The following is a 15,835-nucleotide window of genomic DNA, read 5'->3' as shown; positions in this document are numbered from 1 at the left end:
GAAAACTTTACAGCAAACAGAAATAAGCTGTAGTGTGAAAGTTTCCGTCATTTGAACTCACTGTTGTGCGTCTTTGCTGTGGTTTGCCATGGCAGCATTAAAAGACATTCAAACTGTAATCAGTGTTGTGATTGTAAATTTAACATCTACATCTAAAACATCTATTCAAACAAGTTTAATCAGAAGTAGACCAATATGTAATGGAAACATTGGGTAATAATGTGCTGCAAATTGATCGTCAGTACTTTGTTTACAGGATGAACCTCTATTTACAGGTGTGCTTGCCTGATAGTGTTGTGACTGGTGAGTCATCAGTTATACACTGTTCACGTAGAGCTCATTTTTTAATTTAGTCGCAAAATATTTTGATAATCAATTTATAGATTTTAGTCATTTTAGGGATTAAAAAGTCCAAATTGTCTAATTTTATCTTATTTTACATGCATATTTCCTGGTTTATGACAGTAACCTGAATATCTTTTGGCAGAGGACAAAACAAGACACTTGAGGGCATCACCTAGACAATGACTGAAATGATTTTCCCCATATATGACATTTGATGGACAAAACAATTCATTGTTTAAATGAGAAAATAACCAACCGATTAAATGACAATTCAAATCATCGTTAGATGCAGCCCGTGTGTTCATGTATTTATGATAGATGTACGATGTATTTGTTTGCATCTTGCCAAGTTTTAGCGAATCTTAAAAGAACAGACAATATAAACAACCATTGTTACCAAATAACCTGTTTATTTCATTGAGCTAATGAAGTCAATTATCTATCAACATAATGCCTTGGTACCCACGCCAAAATTTAATATGCCTCCACAAAAATCCATGAGTGCACAATATTGTTAATACAGTGAGTATGGAAAATACAGTCACTCTTACTTGAACTCGAGAGTACAAACAAGAATCAATAATGATGATGTCCATTGTCTGATTATATCATAAATGACTACTTCTATTGCAATAGATGTAACATTCACAATGTTGTTAGCTTATGGCATGTTAAACTTGTTCAGTGATTGATCTCCCATATCAAAAACTATCAGGTTGGCATACATAACCTTCTCTTAAAAGGCAGTAGCTCAGTGTTCATGTCTAGCAGTAGAGACTATAAAAAGAAAGCAGTTGTTATATCTGAGCCTAATGGTAAACATGATCGTGTCTATATCTTATTGTAAATATCTGACATTGAGACGACAATGTAAGAAAAGTGTTCAGTAAAATTCCAATTTGTCTGTCCTTTGACGTAAGGCAGAGTAGTGAAACTGTTCTGCTTCATTAAAAACTACACATAGAGAAATAAAAACATTTGAGAAAACAATAAAACTTGAAGCAAAAATTAACATTTTTGACAGATTCAAGCTCGACAATGGAGCCCTCAATTCCTGCAGGTGTTGTAGCGTTGTCAAGCAGTAGTTTGTCCGTGTCGTTACTGCTTCTGGGGCGTTCCTCTCTCTTTCTCCACGTATTTGCTTGTAACGTTACTCTGTTTCAACAACTGATTTCCGGCTTCTGCTGCTGTTGAATTTCCAGCCAGAGTTCAATGTCCCTTCCCAAAGTTAAGTGTAAACAGTTCAGCCATTAAGACCACCTTAAATTATAAATCACTGAGGGGGGAGAAAAGAAAAGTAAAAAAAAAAAAAAAAAAAAAAAAAAAAAAAAGAAATGTAGAAAGGATCTCCCCAAAGCTCCCACGGGTCCATCATTAGGACACAGAGGAGATTGGGTTAAGAGGGGAACCCATCTGTGTTAGCACCTTGTCCAGCCACTGGAGGGGCCCGTGCAGGTGCACCTCAATCCAGCAGGGGGTGCTGGTGACGTCCTGTCGGTGATACTCTGCGCCCCAGCCCTGTGAGGAACAGAACAAATAAAAATGATGAAGTTACAAGAAAGGATGAGAGATGTAGCACAGGGATAATACAACACGAAATCCAAAATCCAAGTGTAGGAAAGCACTGAAAAATAATGAAATTAGTGATGCCACAATTTCCTGCTGTGGACATGGGTGTCCACACAAAGGGTTCAGAGTCGCCCACAATTAACCAGAAATCTACATGACACATGGAGTTGAATGCAGTACAGTGCATGTGGAAAAATTCTTAACCCTTAGATACACAAGTGGGTCAAAATAACCCAGCAGGTCTTGCAACATCTTTCTAATGAAATGTTCATCCTAGCTAACATTTATGTTGATTAGTTCCAATTTGGCAGTCACAAATATTTTGGAAATAATGTAAAAGTAACATTTTAAGTGATATTTAAATAATTTTGTTTTAGCTTTATGTTAAACACTGGTGTTGCTTACATGGATTAGTGCCACTTTATACTGACTTGCTTGTTGCCAAATTTCCGAATATTGTAATGTTGATTAAAATGATTATTTCTGGAAGCACAAAAGTGCTTCCGGGGTATCGTTAAGAAACATCTTTGAACCACCACCAATAATAATGAATGGCAGAAAAGCAGAAACTGGAGCATTTCAGTTTGTGTAGCCTTTAAGAAAGGTTTTCTGTCTGTTTTTAAATTTGCTTAAAAATGAAATGACAGTTTTGTTTTGTTTTTTTTTGCTAGCCTGCTGCTATTAACAGTACTAGCTACAACTACTTTGTTTGAGACTCACTGCTGCAAATGACTATGTGATATCAAGATGTGATCTAAATTAACATATACTGACATCTAGCAGACTCCTTCAGTGCCTGGATGACAAAAAATCGGGACACATTATGGAACAGTAATTTAGTTTAGACACCATGCTTCCAGATTGCAGGATTTAGCCCACGGGCCTTGAGGTTGGCCGACGTTATAGGGGAAACTTTTATGAGTAACAGACATTTGTCTGATTTTCTGTCTTACTTTATGTGAGGTTCACACCTTTTATTCCCCATAACATGCCTGTACTAAAAATACATTTTTAGTATAGTGGGATCATACTGACGCAATTTTCAAAATGTTCCCTTCATATAATTCCTTCAGATTTTTTTTGTCTCATTCTGAACATAGAGAGTTTTTTTACACTGCAATTTGTGTGAAGATGACCCACACTTTTGGATAAAATGCCTGGACTAATGTACAACTGTTTCTGCTTAATGTCCTCCCCTGTCTTCTCTTCAGCTCATGAAGGCCTTACCTTGACGAAGCTCATCCTAATGGTACACATCTTAGTAAGCTCATAGACGGCCTCGAAGCCGTGGTTGACTGATTGGGCCAGAAGCTGAGCGAACTCCTGGTTGTTGAAAATCTTGAGGCTACATCCGCTGGGGATCTTGCAGACTGTGGTAGGGTGGAAGCCGTGGTGGTAATTACAGTTGCGGCTCTGGACAAAGATGCTGGTGTCACTGAGGCACTCTGCATACACCTCACCGCCCACGTAGTACAGATGCACTCCTGGGTAACACAGATGGACAACTGAAGGTCAGGACAGCCACACAAAACGTACACCTCAATGACCTGCCTCTTCTGCTGTGTGTGACTGTTCGTCGTACCTTTGCCGATGTGTCTGCGGGTGTTCTCGATTGTCGAGTTGCGGTTAACGTTGGACAGCAGTCCGAGGCAGAAGCGGTTCTTGTTGTTTGAAGGGTCAGTGAAGCCGTCCACCAGCACACTGGTTGACGAGGCATGGTAAGCCTCACCTACACGATTGTTGAGTTCATAGTAGACAATAGAGCACCAGTGGCTTGGCTCCTCATACTCCACTGGCTGCACATCTGGGAAATACATTGGATAAAAACAGGTGAGTCATAAATTCAGCTGCTGACATTTTTCCACACACAAAAATCTTCCAAAGGCATAAGACATTGATTATGATTCAGCTTACAAAGCAAAATGTTCTCTACTACTAATAAATATTTCACAGCGAGCAAAGATAGATGACTTAATACACCATAGCTCTGACTGAACCAAATCCAACTGACGTCATTATGACAATTAAAAAAAAAGTTCAAAACTTCACAACTGTACTTCTACTTTTATAAAGTATTTCACCCCAGAATTCAAATTAAATGCATTGATATGATGTGGCAAATCAGATTTGTTAAAGTCGATATTTATCTGTAAAAATTTCATTACTGGAATAATGAATAATGTAACTTTCCCATTATTGGCCAATAATTTATCATGTATAATTAAAGAGGTCAAACTGGATGGATTTAGTTAACAAGAGCAGAGTAGCTCTTTTCTCTTTTTTATTTTTTTGTAAAGTATTTAATACAGTGCAAACAATTAATTAAAGGATAAAATCTCTGAACTAGACTGTAAAAGATTTGCAGAAACTTTGCAAATACTCATTTTGAAAAGCCTCAGAATTGGGACAAAAATGTGACGAGGACATATTTGTCCTTACAAACTTTTAGACATGGACACTCTTGTTCATATGAATGAGACCACTGCAGTGGTGCAGAGTGAAAGCTACCAGAAGGGACTGCAGCTCAAGAAAACCCAAACAGGGCAATGCAATGATAAACGTCTGGATCTAGTTTGCATTTTAGTGTGATATCGGGTCATAGCTGCAAGAACAAATGTTTCAAGACTGAGAACATTTTTTCTGCAATTTTCCAGAGTAGTTAAATCATCTCGTCAAGTAGTCAGCAGCTTGGATTTTTCATAAGCCTTCAAACTGGCCTTCCTAGTTGGCATTTCACTTTCTCACCTCTGGGTACTCTCTCTATTTTTTTTAATGCAGTGTTAGTGTAACTGTGGTCACTCCTCACCTCCTCTGGCCATGTTGGGCGGCACCAGGCTGCTGCTTGTTTCCATGGACTGGCTCTCCTGGCCCAGCTGCTCATCAGGAGGCATGTAGGCTGGGGGTGGGGTGTCAGCTGAGACATTAAGAGAGCAGTTAGTGAGGATGAGACCAGTTGTTGCTGCTGGCAAACACACACACACACACATACACACACAGTAGTCTCCCTAGACTCGAACAATCACCACAGGATCTGTACCCCGGAAATGGTGTCAGATTTCACATATCCCTCACTTGCTAAGCCACATGCTAACCCATTCCCGACAGAGATGCAATATGAGCTTTCTGAGCCCATGCTGAGGCACACAGGAAAAAACAATGCAGAAAACCTCCACTTAGATTGCAGCGAGGACATTTCCACGATAATGATGCTTGTGAGTGCAGACAATGGCGACCAGGGCTTTTCAGCACAAATAAGCTCAAATCCTAAAATCCTAAATTGCCATTAAAAACTTTTTCTGCCTGACTGCCTGCAGCCACCGGATGTGTCAGCAGATCTGGACTGGAGCAGAATAGAGCACCAGTCACCAGACACACACACACACACACACACATGCACGCGCACACACACACAGCAGTAACAGACACACACACACACTCAAACAAGTTTAATCCAAATAGTCACAGATATGTCTCTAATTTACCAGGAGTATTGAACAGGACAGAGAGCAACATGTCAGTTAAGTGACATTTCTTCATGTTAGATGTATCTGTTCTGTTTCTAGTCAGTAACAATGAGACAGAAAGGCTGCCTGCTCCACTGAGTTAGTGCCTTGACAGCAGCCAGCAGCCCTGGCTCTAGTGGACACTGCTTAGCTGGCATTTCCTTTGTTCTCATTTAGGGGTGTAGCTTGATTTGGATGAATATAATAACTTGACCTGGTTAGAGTACAGTTAAGAACATTTTTCATTGCATAGTAGCGCTGTTATGATACCAACATTTTAAACTTTGATACAATATTAGTATAAAAGAACTGTACTTAAAACCTCATTTGATACCACAACAAAGGACGAAAAAAAGCCCTTGCCATACAAATAGAATAACAATTTTCTTTTTTTAAATTAACAACCTGCAAAAAAAGTCACTGAACATCGTCTGGTTTTGATGCAAGCCAAATTTCAGGCAGGACAATAAAGACTGAATTGAGGTCTTGAATGAGAACTTAGATTACTTTTTAATAGCTTTCATACTTTTGATAGTATAATTAATGGCTATTGTATTGTTTTAAACATTTGGTATTGGCAGTATCGATGTAGGGATTCAACAACCTTTCTGCACAGTGATGAAGTAAATCATGCACGGGCTCAAACTATAAGGAGACATTAAGATGAAACTGTATTTTTTAAATTTTTCTTGGTCAGTGCAGTGTATTGCACCCAAATGTCCCTAGATTTGTGAATTTTGTAAGTGATATGAATATCAAAATGGATTTTCCTGAATCTTTGGTAAATATCTGTTGTCACTAAATTGTAAACAACATCATGAGCACATTTTTTCCTTCCATTACACAACTTTGAAGACCAAAATCACCAGAGACTAGTGTTTAGTAACAGCTAGCCTGTTGTTGGCTACATGACAGCGACAGTCCACAAAAACACAATAGTTTGGCATCATGCCCAGGGTCAGGTACACAAGTATATTTGGCGTACCTGGAAGCTGGAATGGACTGGAGGGCCCCGAGCTGGCAGGAGAGTTTGGATAAGTACCACTGCTGGCTGGAGAAGGAGGATACGGAGAGTTTGGAGAGATGGGAAATGAACCGCCGCCACCGCCTCCTCCACCGCTGCTGCTGCCGCCTCCGCTGTGTGGCTGCTGGAAGGACTCTGGAAAGGTGGCGTTCAGGGGCATGTGCGGCTCGTTGTGGGTGAGGTTGCGGAACTGTACCAGCAAGCTGTGCTGTGGGTTGAACTCGCTGTGCCGCGGTACCAGGACAGGAGGGAGCACTGGACGATGAAACAAAGAAGATAGGAGAGGAAATTGAGTTAATGAAGCACACAGTCAAGAAGAGGAAAGCATTTTCTGTAAGGATGTACGATAAATATCAGGGCTGACAAATGATAAGCTAATATTGGCCTATCCAGCTACTTCCGTCTATACTGGTATTGGCATTTATTAGCTGATAAATATCAGTTATAAAAATATCTTATTCGACAGATTGTCAAAGCATCTAATTTGAATTATTGGGCAGAATGTTTTATAAAAACCTAGGTATATTTGTGAGGTGTTTTGCTGAACTTTACTTGAAAAAATAAATGAAGATTTGAAGAGTCAGAACTGTTCTTTGTTTTTGTTGTCATAGTGATGTCAGATTTGATTTGATCAGAGCTATGGAGCATTAAATCATCCATCTTTGCTCACTACAACTTGCCTTTTTTACTCTGTAAAATACAAGTTATATAAACCTATTTCTAAAATACCAAATTGTAAAATTATCAGCTATATCATTGGTATCAGCCACGGGAACCAGATAATTATTGGTTATCAGTACTGACTGAAAAGAAAATCAATATTGTGCATCTGTGATTTTGTTATCATATAGAAAACTAACTGTTCAGTAAATGTTAGGAGCCCATGTCTACTGCACACGTCTTTGACCAGAAGACCTGTTTGAAGTAAGGCTTTCACTGTGCTTAAATGCTTTTCCTTGTTAATAATGTATCCTTTCCATTATTAACCAGGAAATGCAGCCATTGCTGCAAAGAGAAGCTGGTGATGGGCATGCTCTTAGAAAAGCAGCTGTGGTGCACACACAAGACGTGTAACACCAGGGCCCTTCACATTTTCCTAAATCCCAAGTTAGTATCTTCAAATATCTCATTTCAGTCAACCAGCAGTACAAAATCCAAAAATATTGACTTTAAAATCATATAAACTGAAAAAGAGAGTCAATTCCACAGATGGAAAAGCTGAAACCAGACAGTTTGGTATTTTTGCTTGACTAATTCCTTAAACAATTCTCAAACTAGGTGCCAATTAATTTTCTGTAGATCTACTGATTGGTTTATTGTTTCAGCTCTAACATACACAAACATTAAAGGGCCAACATATGTTGATATTAAAGCAGACAGATCAGTCAGCCAATATTATCAGCATAGCCATATCATAGATGTTCTCAATTTTGTTGTTTTTAGTTTTTAGTTCTATAAGCAGCATTTTATGTATATTTTATCCTTCTTAATTCAAGCTGCTAAATTTGTGTTTTTATAGTTGTTTCTCATTAATAAAAATACCAGTGAAAGTTTAGTATTTCAGTGTCCTGATTTCATTTAGGATTTTATCTATTAAGAATATCAGCCGATATATTAACAACTGAATATTTATTAGTCCCTCCCTAATATTGGTATCGGCCCCAAAAATCCGGTGTTGGTCGGGCTCTAGTTGATATGAGTTACTTATTCTTGTAGCTTTTTTAATAAGATGGTGTTCTTGACATTAATATGACAGCAGACATGTAATTTTAATAACATGTAAGATATAATTCCACTTCAATTCTAACTTTGAATAATGTTTAATATATAGTCAATATCTTTTAAAAGTAGCGGTTCTTTGTTTCGTTGGAGCATCAAAAAACAAAACACATTCTATCCCAACCTACGTCCCACATTCCTGAAAAGCCTTTTTAGACCTTGGTTAAGATACATGGAGGTCATCCATATTTATTTTCATTCTCAACTTGGTCAAAAGGATAGAGCACATTTCCCCCAGCCTTGATTTTCACCTCCTGGCTGACTGTAAGCGTCATGGCTCCAAGGCTGTCCCTCCAAACTACTCAGCGAGCTTTGCTTTAAATGATGATATGACGTGCAGTCTCTCCTGACCGACATGTGATCCATATCCTTGAACTGGTCAATACAGAGCTGGCAATCCTGAACCAGCCTAGTGTCAGAGAGGCTGTCCCCTCAGGGTCACTGGTGAGTGTATGATATGATGTGATGTGGTGTGTGAGTGACAGACAGGCAGAGACCGAGGGAGAGATCAGAGAGAGTAGAGATGAGAAAGTGCTGTGAGTTTAGTCTTGAGTGGTTTATGCATTTAGTAAGCCACTCTCTGATGCCACACCCCATCTGGAGTGCCTGAAGCATATAATCTAATAAGACTCCAAAAGAGCTAGTGATATTGATTTTCTGTGAAATGGAGGGGGTGGGTGGAACAGGCCCGTGTGATGACAGCCTCCTGACCTCTGTGGATTTGTTTACCAGCTCCACGGTTTACTCAGAGCTCCAGCTAAGGGATGTGCACAGCTCCACACCGGTCTAATCTGTCTCATATTTTCCGCTATCCAGTAGAGATGTAACAATACCAGAATTTTAAACTTTTATAAGAGTACATAAACATGAAGCTGAAATGAGGTCTTGATTGAGTTTTTAGATATTTTTTTATGGTTTTCGTACTTTTGACACCAATGTGCAGTACTAAAAGTGATACGGATATTGAGTGGTATTGATATTTTTTGACTTACTATCCGGGAATTTCAGTTGTGTGCGTTACAGACACTACTGATTAACAGATTTGGTATGTAAGCATTAAGACACTAATTTGGAAAGGTAACTACATATCTGGATACGTTCATTTCAATTAAGGCAGCAGGAAATGGTAAAAAATATTATTTTGCATTACAATTTTCATTTATCAAACAAACATGTTTTCTTACAGCTGGGGAACAAGATTTGTAGGCCATGCATCTCTGCAGTACTACAGTACTTTATCAAAGAAATTACAGCTTCTGTGATTTGGATTTTGCACTTGGCCATATTTCGAAAATATTCTGATTAATTGTGCAGCCCAAAATAAGTATAATTTCTTTAGACTGTAAAAAGTATTTGTCAAACATTAACCTTACAATATATAAAATAACCAGAGGTAAAGATTCTTTTTGACTACCCTGTTCATGAGTACCTACCAGGACTCTCCACTCGCTTGTAGTGATATGGGTTGATGCAGACCTCCTTCTGTTTAGAGCCAAATGGGTACTCGCAGACCTCCAGGGGCTTGAGCTCGTGGTGGGACTGGAGGTCCGGCCAGCGCCACACTCTGCAGTAGATTACATGAGGCAGACCTTTCCTATGGGAAACCTGTAGCCGGCCGTCCAGTGATCTTGGAATGGTAACACACTTGCTGGGCTGCCCGGGGCAGCTCAGAGCTTTCTCCAGGTCCTCCATGGCACCTTTCTTCTTCTTCAGCTTCTTTACCAGAGCATCCACTGCTTTTTCTGCCCATTTCTCCTCCTCGTCTCCCTGCTTCCAGCCGAGCAGGCGCTTGACTGCTGGGCTCGTGAAGGAGAAGAGACTGGACATGGAGGTCATGCTGGAGGCTGCAGTGTAAGTAAAAGGGAGGTCTTCTGTGTTGGCGGCTGGCGACTCCAGGGGGACTACAAGGATCTACAAGTCTCCTTCTGATGATCTCCAACTAGTGTTAGTAGTAGTAAAACAGTGTGTGAGCGTGTGGTCAACAAGAGAAACCACTTAGTGTGTGTGAGAGTATGAGAGGCCAGCAGCGATGAGGGGTGGGGTGGGGGAGAGGAGAGGAGGCTTTAGCCTTGTCTGACCAAGGACAGGAAGCAGGGGAGGGAGGGGAGTCAGCAAGCAGGACGCAGCTGCTGCTGCTCAGGAAGGGCCCTGCAGCAAGCTGTCCGGACTTGGGTCACCACCACTGATGGAGGGAGGGGGGTGCAGGCTGCAGGAGCTAAGATCAAGACCTCTGTCGAACTGACACGCTGCAGCAGGTCTCACCGGTGCAAGCTGACAGGCTAAGAAATGAGGATGTGACTCTACAACTCCCAGCTCTTTCCGGATTGATGTGTCCAACCAGCGCACAGTCAGTGTTCTGCTCCACCAGCCGTCTGCAAAACAGAAAAGAGAGCAGACACATGTCAAACTCAGCTGCACACTCAGATAAACAAGCAGGCATCCCTAACATTTGTAAATGTCACAATGATAATATATTTTAAGATTTCCAATTATGAATGAAGTCTGAATCACAGCACAGCATGTGACACTATTCTTACTCAACAGGATGATCAAAAAGCCCTTTGTCCCCTTTTTATTTTGACACATCATTTCCATGAAGAGACTCAGTCATGCTGAAACTTGATGATGACTCAATTATCTGATAGATGTTTTATGTTGAACTTGCAGATAGTCATGTATATGAAAAGACACTCTTCCAGTGAAACAAATGTAAGGCTGCCAAGTTGGTCTATTAGACAGCATCTAAAATGATAACTGTATGTATTCATCTATATGAAGTACTGTTGTGTCAAAATGTGGAAAAGACACTCTTCATAGTTGAACTGCAATTAGTGAATTGAAATGAAGCAACTGTTAAAAAAAATTTCTCTCAACATACTTGGGATGGTAACTGCAGAAATGCAATAATTCGTCAATTAATTGATTAATCGTTTTTGCCATTTCTCAGGAAAGACGTCAAACATTTGCTAGTTTCAGCTTCTTAAATGTAAGGATTTGCTGCTTTTCTTAGTAATTTATGACAGTAAAAGACAAGTCTTTTGGTTTGGGACTGCTGATAGGACAAAAGAAGTGATTTAAAGACGTCACCTTGGGCTCTGGGAAATTGATGAGCAGTGAGCATTTTTGGTCACATGAATCGAAGATTAATCGATAATCTTAATTATCATTAGCTGCAGCCTCAAATAACTGTTTTATGTGACTATCTCTATAGTGCCATGATGCCCAGAATCCAAATTTATGACCAGCTTATTAGCAGGCAAAATGATGCTTCAGGTGTGGGCTCAAACAACATATTCTCTTCCTTTATTTGAGCATGTGCACAGTGAGGAAAAAAAGAAAGAAAAAGGGAGGATACTAGCAGAGATGTGAGCAGCACCTGCTCAAAAATCAAGGTCTAGTTTGTCTGCCCCCTGACAGGAAATAAATGTATTAATATGAAAATTAAATTAAATAAAAATAATAAAGAGACTAATAAAGTAATGTTTAAAGAAACTCTCATTTACTACTTTGATATAATCAGGATCAGGATGTCTTCAAAGATTGCTATCAATTCCACCTACTAATATAGAGATACTAGGTGCTTCAAACAGTCTTCCTGACATACAAATACACTAATAAAACAAACTATACTGTGATATGAAACACTTCTGTCCATATCATGCAGCCCCAGAAAGCAGACAGTCAAACACATGTAGCCTGCAGCAGCAGCAGCAGCTGTTTGGGGGCTTGTGAAATGGGCCTTAGTCAAAAAGGATGTGACCACAAAGAGCTGCTTCCTCCCTCATCCCATCTCTGTGCCGATCCCTCCCTTCCAGCACACAGCTGTCCAGCAGCACTGCACCCACTTCCACTGCTCATTGTTCTACATGCACATGAAAGCGGAGGGAAACCTCCTAAAGTAGAACATGTAGACACACAAAAATCATCAGCCTGAGTTTTTCCTGACGTCCACCAGACTATGTTCCAGCAGCTGTTTCCACATAACCTGATGATAAGTCAGAGATCTGATGCAGCTAGGCCTCTTTTAGACTGCATCAGCAGTGATTCATCGGTGTATTGTAACGGGTGAGCAATGACGAGTGACAGATTTCAACATAAGGACGTGTCCTATCTTCCTGAAACAAGCAGAAACTATTTGTCTGATGAACACGTGTAGATAGAGATTGCCTGAATGGACAACTGCAGAGGCTGATTTGCATCTGAATGCCTATTCCTTCAGATGAAGCTGATCATCTCTACAAACTGATAACAGTTAACACTAACAGCTCTTTGTGTTTTCACCATCAAAGGCTGAAAATCAAATGAACCTTGACTGAACAGACATTTTACAAAGTCACACTTTGAGAGAGGAAAGAACTGAAGATGAACTAAAGAAAATGATCTACTGATCAGCGCCTAAATTAACTGCAACTGTGATTAAAGATGGTTAGTGGTTCGTCTTACACCATCAGCGATTCTTCCCCAGAATTCTTGAGCATATGGGGTCATATAAATTTAAGAGAGCTGCAACAATTAGTTAATTACCCAATCGAAAGGAAATTTGTTGCTAATAATATTTAACTATATAGGTCATTTCTCAAGCCAAAATGTTGGTCTATCAGACAGCATCTAAAATGATAACAGTACATATTCAGCAATATGAAATACTGTAGTGCCAAAATGTGGAAGACACTTTTCATACAGCAAGTTAAACTAATTGATTAATGAATTGAAGATGCCAATTTGGGCTCTGGGAAACTGAATGAACCTAATTGTTTACAAATTTTTGTTATTATTTAGAATAAACAATTATCTGATTAAACATAAAAATAAAGAAGTAGTTTAATCAATAATAAAAACAATCATTAGCTGCCCTGATTTAACCTGTTTGTTGAATAATGCGGTCCCAAATATTCTCAAAATTGACAGTACAGATCACAACAGAACTGAAAGTATTAATCGACCAGTTGTCAACTATGAAATTAAAATCACCAACTATTTTCATAATCAATTACTGATTTTTGAATATTTAAGAAAAACGTTGATTATGCTTGTCAAATGTAAATATTTTATGGTTTCTGAAGTTCTCAATTACAGTACTCTGAATTATTTGGGTTGTGGACAAAACAAGACATTTGTGGGCATCATCTTGGGCTTTGTGATCAATATTTATTTCATGGTTATCTAACATTTTTTTGGACCAGATAACTAATCGATTAATCAAGACAATGACTGACAGATTAATTGATAATTGATATAATGTTGACTGCAGCCCAAGATACCACATGGCTATTGGCCAAAATAGAGACAATTAAAAAACATTCCACGCACAACTGTCATGTATTTTCACAGTCCATGGCACAGGATACTTCCAACTGAAGACAACATGCCATGAGACTGTTTTGGACATCATGGGATTTGACTCCTACTGACAATCAATACTCCTCTGAAGCCCTTTCCAAATGCCCAAACCACTCCTTATGAATTAGGAAATAAGCGAACCAGAGGTGGCAAACAACAAAAAATCATCTCAAATCTCCGTAACATTGGCCTCGAGAGGTAGTTGTTTATCACAGTTGGTCTCTTCTGGGTTAAACTGATGAATAATGCCGTCGATCTCGTTCAAACAATGTAAAACCATGTAACACTGGAAAACTTTAATAGAAAAACAATTTGCTTTACAGTGTGAAACATGTCTGAAATGCTTGACAAGTGTGAAGAACAGGGAACAGACAATATGGAAGAACGATCCGGTGTGTAGTAACGTTCAGTAACCCCCCCACCCAGAGAAAGAGAGAAAAGGGATTCAGAAAGACGCATCTAACGTTACACAAATCCTCAAACAGCAGGAAAAATAGCTTTCAGTGCTGCTATAATTTCCGTTTACCATCAAAATACGCACAGTCATAAAATAATACATTATTTCAGAAGCATTAGCTAACCCTGGTATGTAGCAAGCTAATGTAAGTAACCTCGAGAATTTGCTAACTAGCTTAGCTAACAGTAACAGAACTTGTTTTGCTTAAATTTATCATCAAATAACCTAAACCAAATATCACTATCTCGTTCAAGAGTGTAACGTTTTAGGCCATTGTTTCACCTGTAAAATATAACTTTATGCGCCACTGTACCGTTTAGCCAAGAGTTACTTCACCCTTCCTCCTCTTCCTCCATTCCAGAAACTTTTTGAACTTCTCACAACTGCGGCTAAGCTAACGCTAGCTGTTAGCCCAGCCCTCTGCCCAGCGTACCCTGCTGATGTAGCTCACCGGACTTCACTTCTACTCTTTTACTGTAACAATTAAACGCTCGTTTAAGCCACCTACCTTCTAACAACGCACGCGAGCCATAGCCGTTAGTTTTCTTGAAAAGTTTGAGCGGTACTTCCTACTTTCTTAGAGATTTTCTCTCGTTTTCCACCGCTTCTTCCCTCCGTCTCCCCCGTGCCATGTCCTCCAGATCCTGGACACAAGTAGACTGGAGAGGCGGAGTGCATATCACTCCGCTCTTGACACAAACTAGTGCTCGCTCTGGTGTTACAGCAGAGGAGAATTTCGATTCTTATTTGCCCCGAAACATGCAACCATAACACAAGCTGCAGCAGCTGTTTTATATTATATTCCAAAAGAAGCACATTAAGCGGCTAACTTTTAAAAACATGCATTCGCTTTCCGTGCGCACAGAAAAGCAAATGTTCCCAGTGAATAAACTTTTTCCACCTTTGACAGTTACAGCTGGATTATCACGATCGGAAACGTCAAACGTGACATCAGCAGCTGAGCGTGTTGCAAAATTAGCACAATTATTGGTCGTTTTAGTAGTTTTTTTGATGCCTCAGTGCACGAAGTTGGAATTCTTACGGGGGTCGTGCTGCGGCTCTGGAACGTCTCACAAGTTGCTGGCTCCACTCAGTCTGGAGCGCTGCGGTCTGTTGTGTATTGTTGTCCTTTGTAGTCGCTTGTTCGAAGCTCCAGCAGTCCCCGCGCTGTTAGCACGTTTAACTTTAATTAAACAAACTAACCATTAGTCTTCCTCTGCCATTTCCGCATACGAACTCTACTTTCTCGCTGGATAACGCTGGGAGTGCGAATTCTTCATTCAGTCCTCAGATTCCAAATGAAATGCAGTGTTCATGTTCGACCACTGGTGGGCAACGTGCACCCAGTTTTGGGCTGTTAGAGTTGCAGCATCCCAATTTACTGCCACAGTTAACTTAATAAATAAAATAAAGAATATGATTCCTCTCTTTGAGTGTTTTCCGTTGCCATGCCATGCAAACAGCCATGTAAGATCAGTGGTAAAGTGGCTAAACCAGACCTCCATTCATAGATGTTTTGTGTTTCATGCTTTGAAAGACACTGTTAAAGGGATAACTCACCCAAACATGAAAATTCAGTAATTGTATATGCATCCTCATGCAGATTGAGGGTTATGTTTATTTATTTAGTCCGCAAAACAAAACTGGAGTATAAGTGTAAGTAAATGGTGACCATTTTTCAAACGTAAAAAAACCCCAAAATGCTTCCATACTGTTTGTCTGGCGTAATCCAGGTCTCCTAAAGTCTCAACATGCATTTCAATGTGGCTCCATGCTAAGGATCTACAGTGAAGATTCAGGCTAAAAACTTGGTGTAAA

General features: G+C 39.7%; 1 protein-coding gene across 4 annotated transcripts; it reads right to left on the bottom strand.

The window, feature by feature from the left end:
- Positions 1-735: 735 nt before the first annotated feature.
- On the bottom strand, positions 736-15,237 carry smad5 (SMAD family member 5). 4 transcript variants are annotated; one of them, XM_084718792.1, is made up of 7 exons: positions 15,060-15,237; positions 9,654-10,592; positions 6,403-6,696; positions 4,721-4,828; positions 3,497-3,718; positions 3,142-3,398; positions 736-1,863 (listed from the first exon to the last, which is right to left on the bottom strand). In XM_084718792.1, the coding sequence occupies exons 2-7, from the start codon at positions 10,054-10,056 to the stop codon at positions 1,720-1,722; spliced, it is 1,428 nt and encodes a 475-aa protein (XP_084574918.1). In that variant the 5' UTR covers positions 10,057-10,592; positions 15,060-15,237; the 3' UTR covers positions 736-1,719. The 4 variants fall into 4 exon arrangements, with proteins under 4 accessions (XP_084574918.1, XP_084574916.1, XP_084574915.1 ...); XM_084718790.1 differs by lacking the exon at positions 15,060-15,237 and adding an exon at positions 14,591-14,704; XM_084718789.1 differs by lacking the exon at positions 15,060-15,237 and adding an exon at positions 14,526-14,683.
- Between the last annotated feature and the right edge of the window lie 598 nt (positions 15,238-15,835).

The sequence above is a fragment of the Lutjanus erythropterus genome, chromosome 5 (genome assembly GCF_056507025.1).
Source record: "Lutjanus erythropterus isolate fLutEry1 chromosome 5, fLutEry1.hap2, whole genome shotgun sequence".
In the NCBI taxonomy this organism is placed as follows: domain Eukaryota; kingdom Metazoa; phylum Chordata; class Actinopteri; order Lutjaniformes; family Lutjanidae; genus Lutjanus; species Lutjanus erythropterus.
Note: the sequence above shows the minus strand (reverse complement) of the source record. Positions and strands in the feature narration are given on the sequence as shown.